The sequence below is a fragment of the Sus scrofa genome, chromosome 11 (assembly GCF_000003025.6).
Source record: "Sus scrofa isolate TJ Tabasco breed Duroc chromosome 11, Sscrofa11.1, whole genome shotgun sequence".
In the NCBI taxonomy this organism is placed as follows: Eukaryota; Metazoa; Chordata; class Mammalia; order Artiodactyla; family Suidae; genus Sus; species Sus scrofa.
In genome coordinates, this window is record NC_010453.5 from 3,927,132 (window position 1) to 3,941,551 (window position 14,420).

The 14,420-nt window shown below is 43.2% G+C and overlaps 1 protein-coding gene across 1 annotated transcript in view; it reads right to left on the minus strand.

Moving 5' to 3' along the window:
• LOC100625134 (phospholipid-transporting ATPase IB) overlaps positions 1–14,420 on the minus strand; it is a 161,506-nt gene that overhangs the window by 88,049 nt on the left and 59,037 nt on the right. Inside the window, exons 15-20 of the mRNA XM_021065491.1 lie at positions 13,672–13,760; positions 13,364–13,405; positions 12,823–12,898; positions 11,149–11,254; positions 10,477–10,559; positions 2,238–2,287 (exon numbers count right to left, since the gene is read on the minus strand). Coding sequence (XP_020921150.1) covers positions 2,238–2,287; positions 10,477–10,559; positions 11,149–11,254; positions 12,823–12,898; positions 13,364–13,405; positions 13,672–13,760 — 446 coding nt within the window. The remainder of the gene's footprint in view (positions 1–2,237; positions 2,288–10,476; positions 10,560–11,148; positions 11,255–12,822; positions 12,899–13,363; positions 13,406–13,671; positions 13,761–14,420) is intronic.

Consider the following 14,420-nt stretch of genomic DNA (forward strand, 5'->3'; position numbering starts at 1 on the left):
CTCACAGCAATGCCAGATCCTTAACCCACTGAGCAAGGCCAGGGATCGAACCCGCAACCTCATGGCTCCCAGTCGGATTCGTTAACCACTGAGCCACGACGGGAACTCCAATGCCAGAGTTTTTTAAATGAATAGTTCTGTCTCAAAACCCCCTGGATTTTGTGTTCCATTTTTCACAGCTGTAGACAGAACTTAAGCTCATTGCTTTTCTCCTGTTATGAGCCCACGTCAGCCTGGAGGCCTCTCTCCGCCTGGTCCCACATGCTGCCCCTTGGCCAAGGCCGGCCTTCCCCTTCGTGCCACTCACCAATCTCAACCCTCCTCCCATCTTTCCGTTTCCAAACCGAACCCCACCTCCTCATCAAGGCTCCCAGGCCCCTCAGAGGTAAACCCCTACCACCAGTGGCACCACGGTCAGCCTCCACCAGGCCAGGCTGTCCAGTCTCCTTTACCGCACTTGGCCTGAGCTGGAGTGACCTTGCCTGTGTGCTAGAGCAGAGGGCCCACAGTCAGGTGGCCATCACGGTGACACTGGCCCTCCAACTGAGACTGGCCTGTGGCAACGAAAACACCTGGAGCCGCATAGACCATGGTCCACCTCGTGGAGAGGCAAAAAGGGGCTGTTTGATTTTTTTACATTCTCCAACTTTTTTTTCCAAGTACAGATTGGTTGAAGATGCCAGGGATTTGGGCCCAGAGAGAGCTGGATTTGAATCCTGATGCTGCCCCTTATGTGCTCAGTGACGATGGAAAGGCCCTTGGAATGGAGCTCCAGGCCCCTGTCTCTCAGGGGGACGGCTTTGGGTGTGTCCAGCAGACCAGCTGGGCTCTCAGTCATGGGTTCCTCCCTGTTTTCAAGCTCTTCTAACAAAAAGAATTGTATCTTCCCTCAGGAATACGACTGATCAAGAAAAGGATGATCAAGAGCTCCCATCAGGGCTCAGCAGGCCGAGAACCCGACAGCTGCCTAAGTACTGAGGACAACATCCTTCATCCCCATCAGAAAGTACCTCCTAGCTCAAGTGTTGGCGTGGGAGTAGGATTGCCGGGACTGTCCTTGGAGGGCGGGAGCTTTGGCGCAGGCTGTTCGGAGTGGGGGCGGGACAGGGGAAGACTAGGTTTTAAGTAGGCATGGCCGTGGGCCTCCCTGGGGGACGGGAGATGCCTTTTCTTGCTGGCATCCTGTGCTTGGTGGCCTGGCAGAGCTGCCATGCTGGTGGCTTATTTTGCTACCCGGTGGCTATGTAGACGGGGGCCAGCGGGCCAGAAAGAAGGACAACGGTGGAGAAGGGAGATGACAAGCAGTACTGTCCCACTATGCTTTGGGGAATCGGGCCACTGCTGCCGGAGCATGAGAGGGGGGAAGGACTGGGATGCACATGGGTTCCTTTGGGGAAAAGTAATTAATTCACCGCCCATTTGTAAAGAACCAGTTTCCTTGTTCATCTGTGAAAATAATGTTCAATATCCGCCTGTCAAAAAAAGGAGACAACAGGCCCCAAATGGAGTCAAGGGCGCTCAGCCCACGTCCCCAAACCGAGACTCGGGCCCCACCTGACTGCAGTTTCCGCCTCTCCCAGGAATGCGATCTGAACCAGTCAGTCTGGAACCTCCAGGTCAGCCCTGGTGACGTAATCTGAGTGACAGACCCCAGTGGTCCCTAAAGGAAGGTGACCTCGCCCCAAACCATCTGCTCTTTGCTACTAACTTCCCTGTCTCACCACTTTCTGCCTATCAAAGTTTTCCACGTTGCACAGCTCCTCAGAGCTCCCTTCTGTCTGCTTGCTGGGAGGCTGCCCAGCTCCTGAATCCCTGAATTAAGCCAGTAAGAGCTTCAAAATTCACTCGGTTGAATTTTGCTTTTTAACACATTCATTCATCAAATATTTACGGAGCATTTACTGGACACCAGCCCCTGCAGGAGGTGGCCCCTGCTCTCTGGGAACTTACAGTCTAGTTGGTGACACAGTCGTGAAGTAATAACCCAGAATTAAAACGCAGCCCTGACTGTGACAAGCGCTAGAAAGGAGAAGCTGAGAACCCACACCACCTGCAAAGGGAATTAGGCCTAAGGAGGCCGGGAGAAGTGGAACTGAGTTGAGATGAAAGCGTGCGTAGAAGCAGACTAGAATTTCAGGATTCTGTAACAAGGTTTTGATTTACGTGGCCGAATCTCAACTGAATAGTCACAGACAGGGCCCTGGGAAATACACAAACACACTGAAAAGGTAGCTTACCTAGAAAACTCCAGGACATTGAGAATTTGAAACGTGAATTCTTCTCCCATCTACAGGAAGATAAGACAACATATTCTTACCTGAGGAAAAAAGCATTCATCTCGCAAAACACCCTGCTTCCCCGTCACAAACAAGTTTTACCCTCCAAATACACATCTTTTTCAAAACAGAAACCCTCCTGCAGGTCTGATGGGACGATGGTGCCATCGTCTGGTAAGAACATTGTTTGCAACCTGGGCAATAGTAGGGAAAGTGCTTCTTTTTTTTTTTTTTTTTTTTTTCTTTTCCCACTGTACAGCAAGGGGATCAAGTTATCCTTACATGTATACATTACAATTACATGTTTTTCCCCACCCTTTGTTCTATTGCAACATGAGTGTCTGGACATAATTCTCAATGCTATTCAGCAAGATCTCCTTGTAAATCTATTCTAAGTTGTGTCTGATAAGCCCAAGCTCCCGATCCCTCCCACTCCCTCCCCCTCCCATCAGGCAGCCACAAGTCTCTTCTCCAAGTCCATGATTTTCTTTTCTGAGGAGATGTTCATTTGTGCTGGATATTAGATTCCAGTTACAAGTGATGTCATATGGTATTTGTCTTTGTCTTTCTGGCTCATTTCGCTCAGTATGAGATTCTCTAGTTCCATCCATGTTGCTGCAAATGGCATTATGTCGTTCTTTTTTATGGCTGAGTAGTATTCCATTGTGTATATATACCACATCTTATGAATCCAATCATCTGTCGATGGACATTTGGGTTGTTTCCACGTCCTGGCTATTGTGAATAGTGCTGCAATGAACATGCGGGTGCATGTGTCTCGGAAAGTGCTTCTTAAAATGAGGATTTAAGACTAAAACGCTTCTCTCCTCTACCTAAAATCTGCACTATTAGAAACACTGTATAAACACTTTAGTGTTGCAAGGTTACATGGAGTAAATGAGACAATCAGCAGACAGAAATGGGAGACATTAAAAGAACGGAAATCTTTTAATGAAATTGTATGAATCAGACGAAGTCCTTCATGTTTAGATAATTTGAAGAAGTAAATATGGAGGGAGTTCCTGTTGTGGCTCAGTGGAAATCCGACTCGTATCCTTGGGGATCCAGATTTGACCCCTGGCCTTGCTCAGTGGGTTTAGGATCCAGCGTCGCAGTGAGCTGTGGTGTAGGTCACAGATGTGGCTCGGACCCTGCGTAGCTGTGGCTGTGGTGTCGGCTGGCAGCTGCACCTCCAATTTGATCCCCTAGCCTTTGAACTTCCATATGCCGTGGGTGTGGCGCTAAAAAGTCAAAAACAAACAAACAAACAAACAAACAAAAAAAAACCATGGAAAGAGGTGGCATGCTGTAACATATATCAATGAAACATGCTTTTCTAAAATCTTCCAGTTACAGCTTCTTGACCTCCTGTCACCATAACCAACTTATCTCTGAAAATACCAGCTCCCAGCTTCAGCGAAATGGCACTGCAGAAATTCAAATACTTTAACAGGCATCTATGTGATATAGAGATGAATTAATCAGTCCATTCTTGTAAGGACTCAATCCCTCATTAAAAAAAAAACCCTGACCATGGCAACATTACTAGAAAAAACAAATCACTAAATTGATCACCATGTTTACATTGCTTTGATTTTCTTCCCATAATATCAAAGGCTTGTGGGAATTCCCTGGTGACTCGGTGGGTTAAGGATCTGGCTTTGTCACTGCTGTGGCTCAGGTTGCTGTTGTGGCACAGCTTGGACCTAGAACTTGGACCTAGAACTGGCTATGGGTGCAGCCAAAAAATAAAAACACTTTAAAAACATTTTTTTGGGGAGTTCCTGTTGTGGCTCAGTGGAAACAAACTTGATTAGTATCCATGAGGATACGGGTTTGATCCCTGGCCCAGCAAAGTGGGTTAAGAATCCAGTGCTGGAGTTCCTGTCGTGGCGCAGTGGTTAACGAATCCGACTAGGAACCATGAGGTTGCGGGTTCGGTCCCTGCCCTTGCTCAGTGGGTTAATGATCCGGCGTTGCCGTGAGCTGTGGTGTACGTTGCAGACGTGGCTCGGATCCCGCGTTGCTGTGGCTCTGGCGTAGGCCGGTGGCTACAGCTCCGATTGGACCGCTAGCCTGGGAACCTCCATATGCCGCAGGAGCGGCCCAAGAAATAACAACAAAAAAAAAAGCCAAAAAAAAAAAAAAAGAATCCAGTGCTGCCATGAGATGTGGTATAGGTCACAGATGCGGCTCAGATCTAGTGATGCTATGGCTGTGGTGTAGGCTGGCAGCTGTAACTCCAGTTCAATCCCTAGTCTGGTAACTAACTTCCATATGCTATACCTGCAGTCCCGAAAAAAAAATTAAAAAATATATATATCAAAGGAGTTCCCACTGTGGCTCAACAGGTTAAGAATCCAACATAGTTAGTGTCCCTGAGGATGGCGGTTCGATCCCTGGCCTTACTCAGTGGGTTAAGGATCCAGTGTTGCATCAAGCTGAAGCATAGGTCACAGATGTGGCTCAGATGTGGTGTTGCCATGACTATGGCCTAGGCCTCAGCTACAGCTCCAATGTGACCCCTAACCCAGGAACTTCCATATGCCTCAGGTGGAATAAAAACTTTTTTTAATAAATAAATTAAAAAATAGATATCAAAGCCTATGGTTAGGGCTCATCAAGAGAGAACAAATATATATATATATATATATATATATAGCAAGGTGAATAAATCAATATAATGAAAGAACTCACCAAAAAATAGAAATGTTTTGATTCTTCACAGGGAAAAAATAATGTATTTCTTCAGGGGTTGATGATTCTAATTCTTTGGAATGGTTCACTTTTACTGAGCACTTTCTCTGCATCAAGCACTAATTCCAGTGACTTTATTAATTCATTTAATATCCACAAGGACCATATTACAAGTGTGATGAGAAAACTGGAGCAAACACAGAGAAGTTAAGGAGCATGACCCAGAAAAGTGGCTGGGTGAGTGTGGGGCGAGGCAGGCATCCCCGGAAATGGACTCCGAGCACCTACTCTGAGCTGCTGTGTATGTGCATCTCTATGGAAGAGCAGGTGTACATACCCCTGTGTTCACTGCAGCACTGTTCACAATAGCCAAGACACGGAAACAACCCAAGTGTCCGTCCACAGACGAATGGATTAAGATGAGGTACATATGAACAATGGAATACTACTCAGCCATAAAAAGAAAAAAATAATGCCATTTGCCTCAACATGGATGGAACTAGAGAGTCTCATACTAAGTGAAGTAAGTCAGAAAGAGAAAGACAAATACCATATGATATTACTTATACATAGAATCTAAAATACGGCACAGACAGAAAAAATATTCTAAGAGATAATAGCCAAAAACTTCCCTAACATAGGGAAGGAATCACTCACTCAAATCCAGGAAGCACAACAAGTACCATACAAAATAAACCCAAGGAGGAACACCCCGAGACACATATTAATCAAACTGACCAAAACTAAAGACAAAGAGAAAATCTTGAAAGCAGCTAGGGAAAAGAAACAAATAACATACAAGGGAACCCCGATAAGGTTATCAGCTGATTTTTCAGCAGAAACTCTGCAGGCCAGAAGGGAGTGGCATGATATACTCAATGTGATGAAAGGAAAAAACTTCCAACCAAGATTACTCTACCCAGCAAGGCTCTCCTTCAGATTTGAAGGAGAAATCAAAACCTTCTCAGATAAGCAAAAGCTGAGAGAATTCAGCAACACCAAACCAGCCTTACAACAAATACTAAAGGAACTTCTCTAGGCAGAAAAGAACAAGAGAAGAAGGAAAGGAAAAAGAGCAGCAAAAACAAATCCAAAGTAATTAATAAAATGGCAATAAGAACATACATATCAATAATTACCTTAAATGTGAATGGACTAAACGCCCCAACCAAAAGACACAGACTGGCTGAATGGATACAAAAACAAGTCCCATATATATGCTGTCTTCAAGAGACCCACTTCACTTCTAGGGACACATACAAATTGAAAGGGAGAGTATGGAAGAAAATACTTCCTGCAAACGGGGATCAAAAGAAAGCTCGAGTAGCAATACTCATATCAGACAAAATAGACTTTAAAATGAAGAACATTTTCAGGGACAAAGAAGGACATTACATAATGATCGAAGGAGCAATCCAAGAAGATATCTACGTACCCAACACAGCTTCACCACAATATATAAGGCAATTGCTAACAACCTTAAAAGGACAAATCGACAATAACACAATCATAGTCGGGGACTTCAACAACCCACTGACAGCAATGGACAGATTATCCAGACAGAAAATCAGTAAGGAAACACAGGCCCTGAATGATGCTTTAAACCAGATGGACCTAACAGATATTTATAGGACATTCCATCCAAAAGCAACAGAATACACATTCTTCTCAAGTGCACATGGAACATTCTCTAAGATTGACCATATCCTGGGCTACAAATCCAACCTCGGTAACTTTAAGAAAACTGAAATCATATCAAGCATCTTTTCTGACCACAACGCTATACGACTGGAAATCAACAAAAAGAAAAAACTGCAAAAAACACAAACACATGGAGACTCAACAACATGCTACTAAACAACCAATGGATCACTGAAGAAATCAAAGAAGAAATTAAAAAATACCTGGCAGCAAATGAAAATGAAGATATGACACTCCAAAACCTGTGGGATGCAGCAAAAGCCATTCTAAGAGAAAAGTTTATAGCAATACAAGCCCACCTCAGGAAACAAGAAAAAGCCCAAATAAACAAGCTAACTTTACATCTAAAGCAGCTCAAGAGAGAAGAAAAGACAAGACCTAAAGTTAGTAGAAGGAAAGAAATCATAAAGATCAGAGCAGAACTCAATGAAATAGAAACAAAGAAAACCATAGAAAAGATCAATGAAACGAAAAGCTGGTTCTTTGAAAAGATCAACAAAATTGATAAACCCCTAGCCAGACTTACCAAGCAAAAAAGACAGAGGACTCTAATCAATAAAATTAGAAATGAAAAAGGGGAAGTAACAACAGACACCACAGAAATACAAAGGATCCTAAGAGACTACTATATGCAACTGTACACCAATAAAACGGAAAACCTAGAAGAAATGGACAAATTCTTAGAAAAGTACAATCTTCCAAGACTAAACCAAGATGAAATAGAAAAGATGAATGAACCAATCACAAGAACTGAAATTGAAACTGTGATTAAAAAACTTCCAACAAACAAAAGTCCAGGACCAGATGGCTTCACAGGCGAATTCTATAAAACATTTAGAGAAGAGCTAACACCTCTCCTTCTGAAACTATTTCAAAAAATTGCAGAGGAAGGGATACTCCCAAATGCATTCTATGAGGCCACCGTCACCCTGGTACCAAAACCAGACAAAGACTCCACAAAAAAAGAAAACTACAGGCCAATTTCACTGATGAACATCGATGCAAAAATCCTCAACAAAATACTAGCAAACCACATCCAACAATACATTAAAAGGATAGTACATCATGATCAAGTGGGATTTATCCCAGAGATGCAAGGGTTCTTCAATATCCACAAATCCAGCAGTGTGATACACCACATTAACAAACTGAAGAATAAAAACCATATGATCCTCTCAATAGACGCGGAAAAAGCCTTTGACAAAATCCAACACCCATTTCTGATAAAAACCCTTCAGAAAGTGGGCATAGAGGGAACCTACCTCAACATGATAAAGGCCACATTCAACAAACCCACAGCGAACATCATTCTCAATGGTGAAAAGCTGAAAGAATTCCTACTGAGATCAGGAACAAGACAAGGATGTCCGCTCTCGCCACTACTCTTCAACATAGTTCTGGAAGTCCTAGCCACAGCAATCAGAGAAGTAAAAGAAATAAAAGGAATCCAAATTGGAAAGGAAGAAGTAAAACTATCGCTATTTGCAGGTGACATGATACTATACCTAGAGAATCTTAAAGACTCTACCAGAAAACTGTTAGAGCTCATCCACGAATTTGGCAAAGTTGCAGAATACAAAATCAATACACAGAAATCAACGGCATTTCTATACACTAACAATGAAAGAGCAGAAAAGGAAATTAGGGAAGCAATCCCATTTACCATCGAATCCAAAAAAAATAAAATACCTAGGAGTAAACCTACCTAAAGAGACAAAACACCTGTACTCTGAAAACTATAAGCCACTGATGAAAGAAATCAAAGATGATGCAAAGAGATGGAAAGATATACCATGCTCCTGGATTGGAAGAGTTAATGTTATCAAATTGACTTTACTACCTAAGGCAATCTACAGATTCAATGCGATCCCTATCAAATTACCAAGGACATTTTTCACAGAACTTGAACAAAATATTTTAAAGTTTGTTTGGAAGCATCAAAGACCCAGAATAGCCAAAGACATCCTGAAAAAGAAAAGTGGAGCTGGAGGAATCAGGCTCCCGGACTTCAGACTATACTACAAAGCAACATTCATCAAAACCACATGGTACTGGCACAAAGCCAGAAAAATAGATCAGTGGAACAGGATAGAAAGCCCAGAATTAAACCCACACACCTACAGCCAACTAATCTATGACAAAGGAGGCAAGACTATACAATGGAGAAAGGACAGCTTGTTCAGTAAGTGGTGCTGGGAAAACTGGACAGCCACATGGAAAAGAATGAAATTAGAACACCCCCTAACACCATACACAAAAATCAACCCCAAATGGATTAAAGACCTAGATACAAGACCAGACACTATCAAACTCCTAGGGGAAAACATAGGCCAAACACTCTATGACATAAATGACAGCAACATCTTCTCAGATCCACCTATCAGAGTATTGACAACAAAAACAAAAATAAACAAATGGGACCTAATCAAACTTCAAAGTTTCTGCACAGCAAAGGAAACCCTAAACAACACAAAAAAACAACCCACAGAATGGGAGAAAATCTTTGCAAGTGAATCAACTGACAAGGGATTAATCTCCAAAATTTATAAACACCTTCTGCAGCTCCATACCAAAAAAACAAACAACTCCATCAAAAAATGGGCAGAAGATCTAAACAGACATACAGATGGCCAAGAAACACATGAAAAGATGTTCATCACTCATTATTAGAGAGATGCAAATCAAAACCACTCTGAGGTACCACCTTACACCAGCCAGAATGGCCATCATCCAAAAGTCTACAAATAATAAGTGCTGGAGAGGGTGTGGAGAAAAAGGAACACTAGTACACTGTTGGTGGGATTGTAAATTGGTGCAACCCCTGTGGAAAGCAGTATGGAGATTCCTCAGAAAACTAAACATAGAACTATCATTTGATCCAGCAATCCCACTCCTGGGCATCTACCCAGAGAAAACCACGACTCGCAAAGACACATGTACTCCGATGTTCATCACAGCACTATTTCCAATAGCCGAGACATGGAAACAACCTAAATGTCCATCGACAGAGGGGTGGATCTAGAAGATGTGGTACATATACACAATGGAATATTACTCAGCCATTAAAATGAACATGGATGGACCTAGAAACTATCATGCTAAGTGAGGTCAGCCATACAGTGAGACACCAACATCCAATGCTTTCACTGACATGTGGAATCCGAAAAAAGGACAGACGGAACTTCTTTGCAGAACAGATGTTGACTCACAGACATTGAAAAACTTATGGTCCCTGGAGGAGACAGTTTGAGGGGTGGGGGGATGTGCTTGGGCTGTGGGATGGAAATCCTGCGAAATCAGATTGTTATGATCATTATACAACTACAGATGTGATCAATTCATTTGAGTAATAAAAAAAGTAAAAAAATAAAAATAAATAACTAAATAAATAATTTAAAAAAATAAAATATGGTACAAAACGAACCCGTCTACAGAAGAGAAACAAACTCATGGACATGGAGAAAATACTGATGGTTGCCAAGGGGGAGAGGGAGGGGGTGGGATGGACTGGGATTTGGGGGTTAGTAGATGCAAACTCTTGCCTTTGGAGTGAATAAGCAATGAGGTCCTGCTGTACAGCACAGGGAACTATATCCAATCATGTGTGACGGAATATGATGGAAGATAATATGAGAACAAGAATGTATATATATATGGAAACTGGGTCACTCTGCTGTATACAGCAGAAACTGACATAACACTGTAAATCAACCACAGTTTAGAAAACTTTTAAAAAGAAACATATACCAAAAAACGAGCAGGTACACACCAACCCTTGGAAAGCACACAGGGTGCTACTCACAGCTTCGATGGTGACAGAGTACGGCGTTCGTGCAGTGAAAACAAAGCCAAGTTTCTTCGCCCCTTTCACTAAAGCTGCTTCATCTGTCAACAGAACGTCCGGATCAACGGAGACTGAGCACATGTGTTAACACCGAATTTGACTGAATTGAGATTTCTGTTGCCCAGCACTAAAATATCATGTCACTCTTTAAAACATGGCTTTTTTGATGCAAATGCACTTATGTGTGCCTCTAGGTAAGAGACAGTGTTCACAGGAGAGGAAATTTGGTTAAATAGGGCCTCTTTCAGTGGGATGAAGAAAAGTTCACCCTCCTGGCAGTGGCACGTTTTTGTGCTGAACCCTGTGGTCCGCCCTGCTCTCTGCACCACTGGGAGCACCTCCTTCAAGTGCTGCAGGCCTTCCGCTTCCCCTGCCTTGTTACTGATGATAACGGCCACCTGCTCCCGGCCCGAGAGCCACGCCTGCCAGCCTTCTTGGGCACATTTCAGGTGTGCGGACGGTGGAGCCCTAGAGCTGCAGAGTGGCTCCGGGCTGCTCTGTCCCATGAGTGCCCCTGACTGGTGAGAATTTCAGGGAGACACCAGAGAGGATCCATCAGGGGACCAGTGAGGGCATCACCTCTTCTGCGGGCCCATCCCTGCCAGCTGCTCTCCAGCTCACAGCACCTACCTGGAGAGGAGGCCTGGTAGCTTATATTATTTCCATCTCTCTCAGGAACAACAGTGTGGCACACGCTTAACAGGAAGAGAAATTCCTTTATATATTCTTTCGTGGGCTGCAAAAGAGAGACAGCACTAGTGAGTCCCTTCCCATGTCCTGCCACATATGTGAGTCATATACAACCAGAAATCAGTACCAGCTGTTTCACTTCAGGTCCAAAGAGAGTCAGGCACTAGCTAAAAACCACTCCATGTGTTCAAAGTGTGTCTGGGGAGTGGGCACTGAGTTGGGGACAAGGCAGGGGGCTGGGGAGACCTCAGGGAGCAGGGTGGCCCTGCTCTCTTGGAGCTTCTGTTCTCCTTGGGGATTCAGGTTCTCTCAAAGCTGCAGGAAACAAAGAGGGCTGTGAGAGAGAAGATGGGGGCCTAGTTTAGGTAGGTGGTCAGGGAAAAAGAAACATATTCAAATGTTTAAATTAAGCCCCAAGTGGAAAGGTCAGTCATGGGTGTGGGTTCTCATGTGTCAGTGGCACACAGGAGGCAAAGGATGTAGCATTTTCCCAGGCCCCAAAGTCAGGACACCGATACTTTGTGGAGCTTCAAGACAAGAGTGACTCCAGGCATTCCCATCGTGGCTCAGTAGTTAATGAAGCCGACTAGGAACCACGAGGTTGCGGGTTCGATCCCTGGCCTTGCTCAGTGGGTCAAGATCCGGTGTTGCCGTGAGCTGTGGTGTAGGTTGCAGACACGACTTGGATCCCGTGTTACTGTGGCTTTGGCATAGGGTGGCAGCTACAGCTCTGACTCAACCCCTAGCCTGGGAACCTCCATATGCCATGGGAGCGGCCCAAGAAATGGGAAAAAAAAAGGCAAAAAAAAAAAAGTGTAACTCCAGCATCTTGACCGTGGGGACCAATCACAGAGAGTGAGGCTGGGCAGAGACAGCACCACAACACTGAGGTCAAGATTTTATCTTCAGTGTGGTGCCAGTTCTCAGAAGGGTCTCGAGCAAAGGAGGAACATGTATCGATCTGTGTTTTTAAAGATCACTTTTATTTTTAAGAAGATAAGATTTCAAATCAGATCAGTACCTTAAAATAGGTAAGTGAGAATACTGGTAGCATGTGATCAAATCAAAAAGTTTCAAAGCGGATCGAGACAGGATTACACAGCTGGCTACACAGCAGAGCGTTCGTGTGTGTCTGAAGTCATTCACACGCATGTTCACGGCTCGGCTCAGAATACGATGTAAAACCTCTTGCTTACTATGTGGACACCAAAGATAAATTTCAAGACTCTGAAGTTCCTGTCTTGGCGCAGCAGAAACACATCCCACTAGGAACCATGAGGTTGCAGGTCCGATCCCTGGCCTCGCTCAGTGGGTTATGGATCTGGCGTTGCCATGGGCTGTGTTGTAGGTCACAGACGCAGCTTGGAGCTGGCATTGCTGTGGCTGTGGTGTAGGTCGGCAGCTGTGGCTCCAATTGGACCCCTAGCCTGGGAACCTCCATGTGCCACGGTATGGCCCTAAAAAGACAAAAGACAAAAAAACAAAACAAAACAAAACAAAAGACTCCCTCTCTCTTCCTGTGCTCAGAAGACCACACCTTTTAGGAAACCATATGTAAATTTTCAAGGTCTATAGCATTTCCCTGCTGACTTAGAGTGAACACAGCAAACTTACATGGTCCTCTTCAAAGTTCTCCAGTAATTTTGGGTCACTGAATTCAGAGGACTCTGTGATGGGACAAGGACGATCACTGAAGAAGAAAAAATAAGATTCATTTTAACTGAAAGTTCCTGGTGGCACCCGTCAGTCATCAAACAGATCTATGTTGACTCTATGCCCATGTTCTGTTTTCACCAAGTCACACTTACAACTAGAAAATTCTTAGAGGTCTGCAAAACTATCCATTCTCCCGGGCCTCGGGCTGCAAAATGGCATCTGAAGACACCTCACCTTGTGTTGGAGACTCTATGGTTTTACAGTTTGAGGTGGAGTAACCTGCCACCAAGGCAGTCAGCTGAGGTCTAGATTTCAGGTTCTTTGAATACCACATGGGAAAGATCTACGCAGGGGAACCTCCTGGGAACTTGCCACTAAGGTCAGGACAAGGAGGCTGTGCTAAGTGTACATCAGACTGATTTAAAAAAAAAAAAAAAAAAAAGTCCATTGCAAGGGAAAAGGAACACAGGCAAAGGAGAAAAGGATGTTACCTCCTTACCTCGAGTTTTCCTCATCAACGTCATTTCTGTCTGACTGGTTTCTAAGGGAAATGAGGGAGGAAATATGATGGTTAAAAGGCCATAAAAACAAAACTCTTTAGGAATTCTCATCATGTGTAAAAGCAGATGTGAAAACAGTTTTTAAAAAACTGCATGTTTTCATTTAAGGTGTAGGAAGTTGCAGTCTCATTCAGATATAGCTATAGGATTAGAAGTTAAGGTAAGTTCTGGAGTAAGTAAAGGCTCATTAATTTTTTTAAGAAAAAAACGAGACTTTCTAACAGAGTATGGCAATAAAAACACTTACCCATAAATTATACCCGCAATGGTACACTTCTTAAATGTCATAATATTACAAGTGAGGGTTCCTGTCTTATCAGAGAATAAGTATTTCACCTACACAAAGAAGAAATACATTTTAAATTTAACTAAAAAGATACACAATGGAATATTACTGAGCCATTAAAAGGAAAGAAATAACCGCATTTGCAGCAACATGGAAGGACCCAGAAATGATCATGCAAAGTGAAGTCAGTCAATGAGAGACCAACATCAAATGCTACCACTTACATGCGGAATCTTTAAAAAAGGAGACAACGAACCTCTCTGCAGAGCAGATACTGACTCACAGACTTTGAAAAACTTACGGTTTCCAAATGAGAAAAGTTGGGGGGGGGGAGTGGATTCACTGAGGGTTTGGGATGGAAATGCTATAAAATTTGGTTGTGACGATTGTGCACAACTATAAATGTAATAAAATTCATTGAGGAATTAAAAAATAAAATACATGGCAAGATTTTTAAAAAGAAAAAAGGAACAATTAACATGATAAGCAACATAAATGTGTACCTGGGTCACCATGCTGTACAGAAGGAAAAAAACAATAAAAAGTTTTAAAAACAACAAAATCAAATAAAATGGATTAAGAGAGAGCAAAGATAAGACAGCATTCTTTCCCTTTAAATCCTCAAAGGATGTGACTTTTTAGAAAACAAGAAGTCCAGTCTATTAGAATCCTATCTTTAATACTTATACTTCCTTCAGAGGCCATATTCT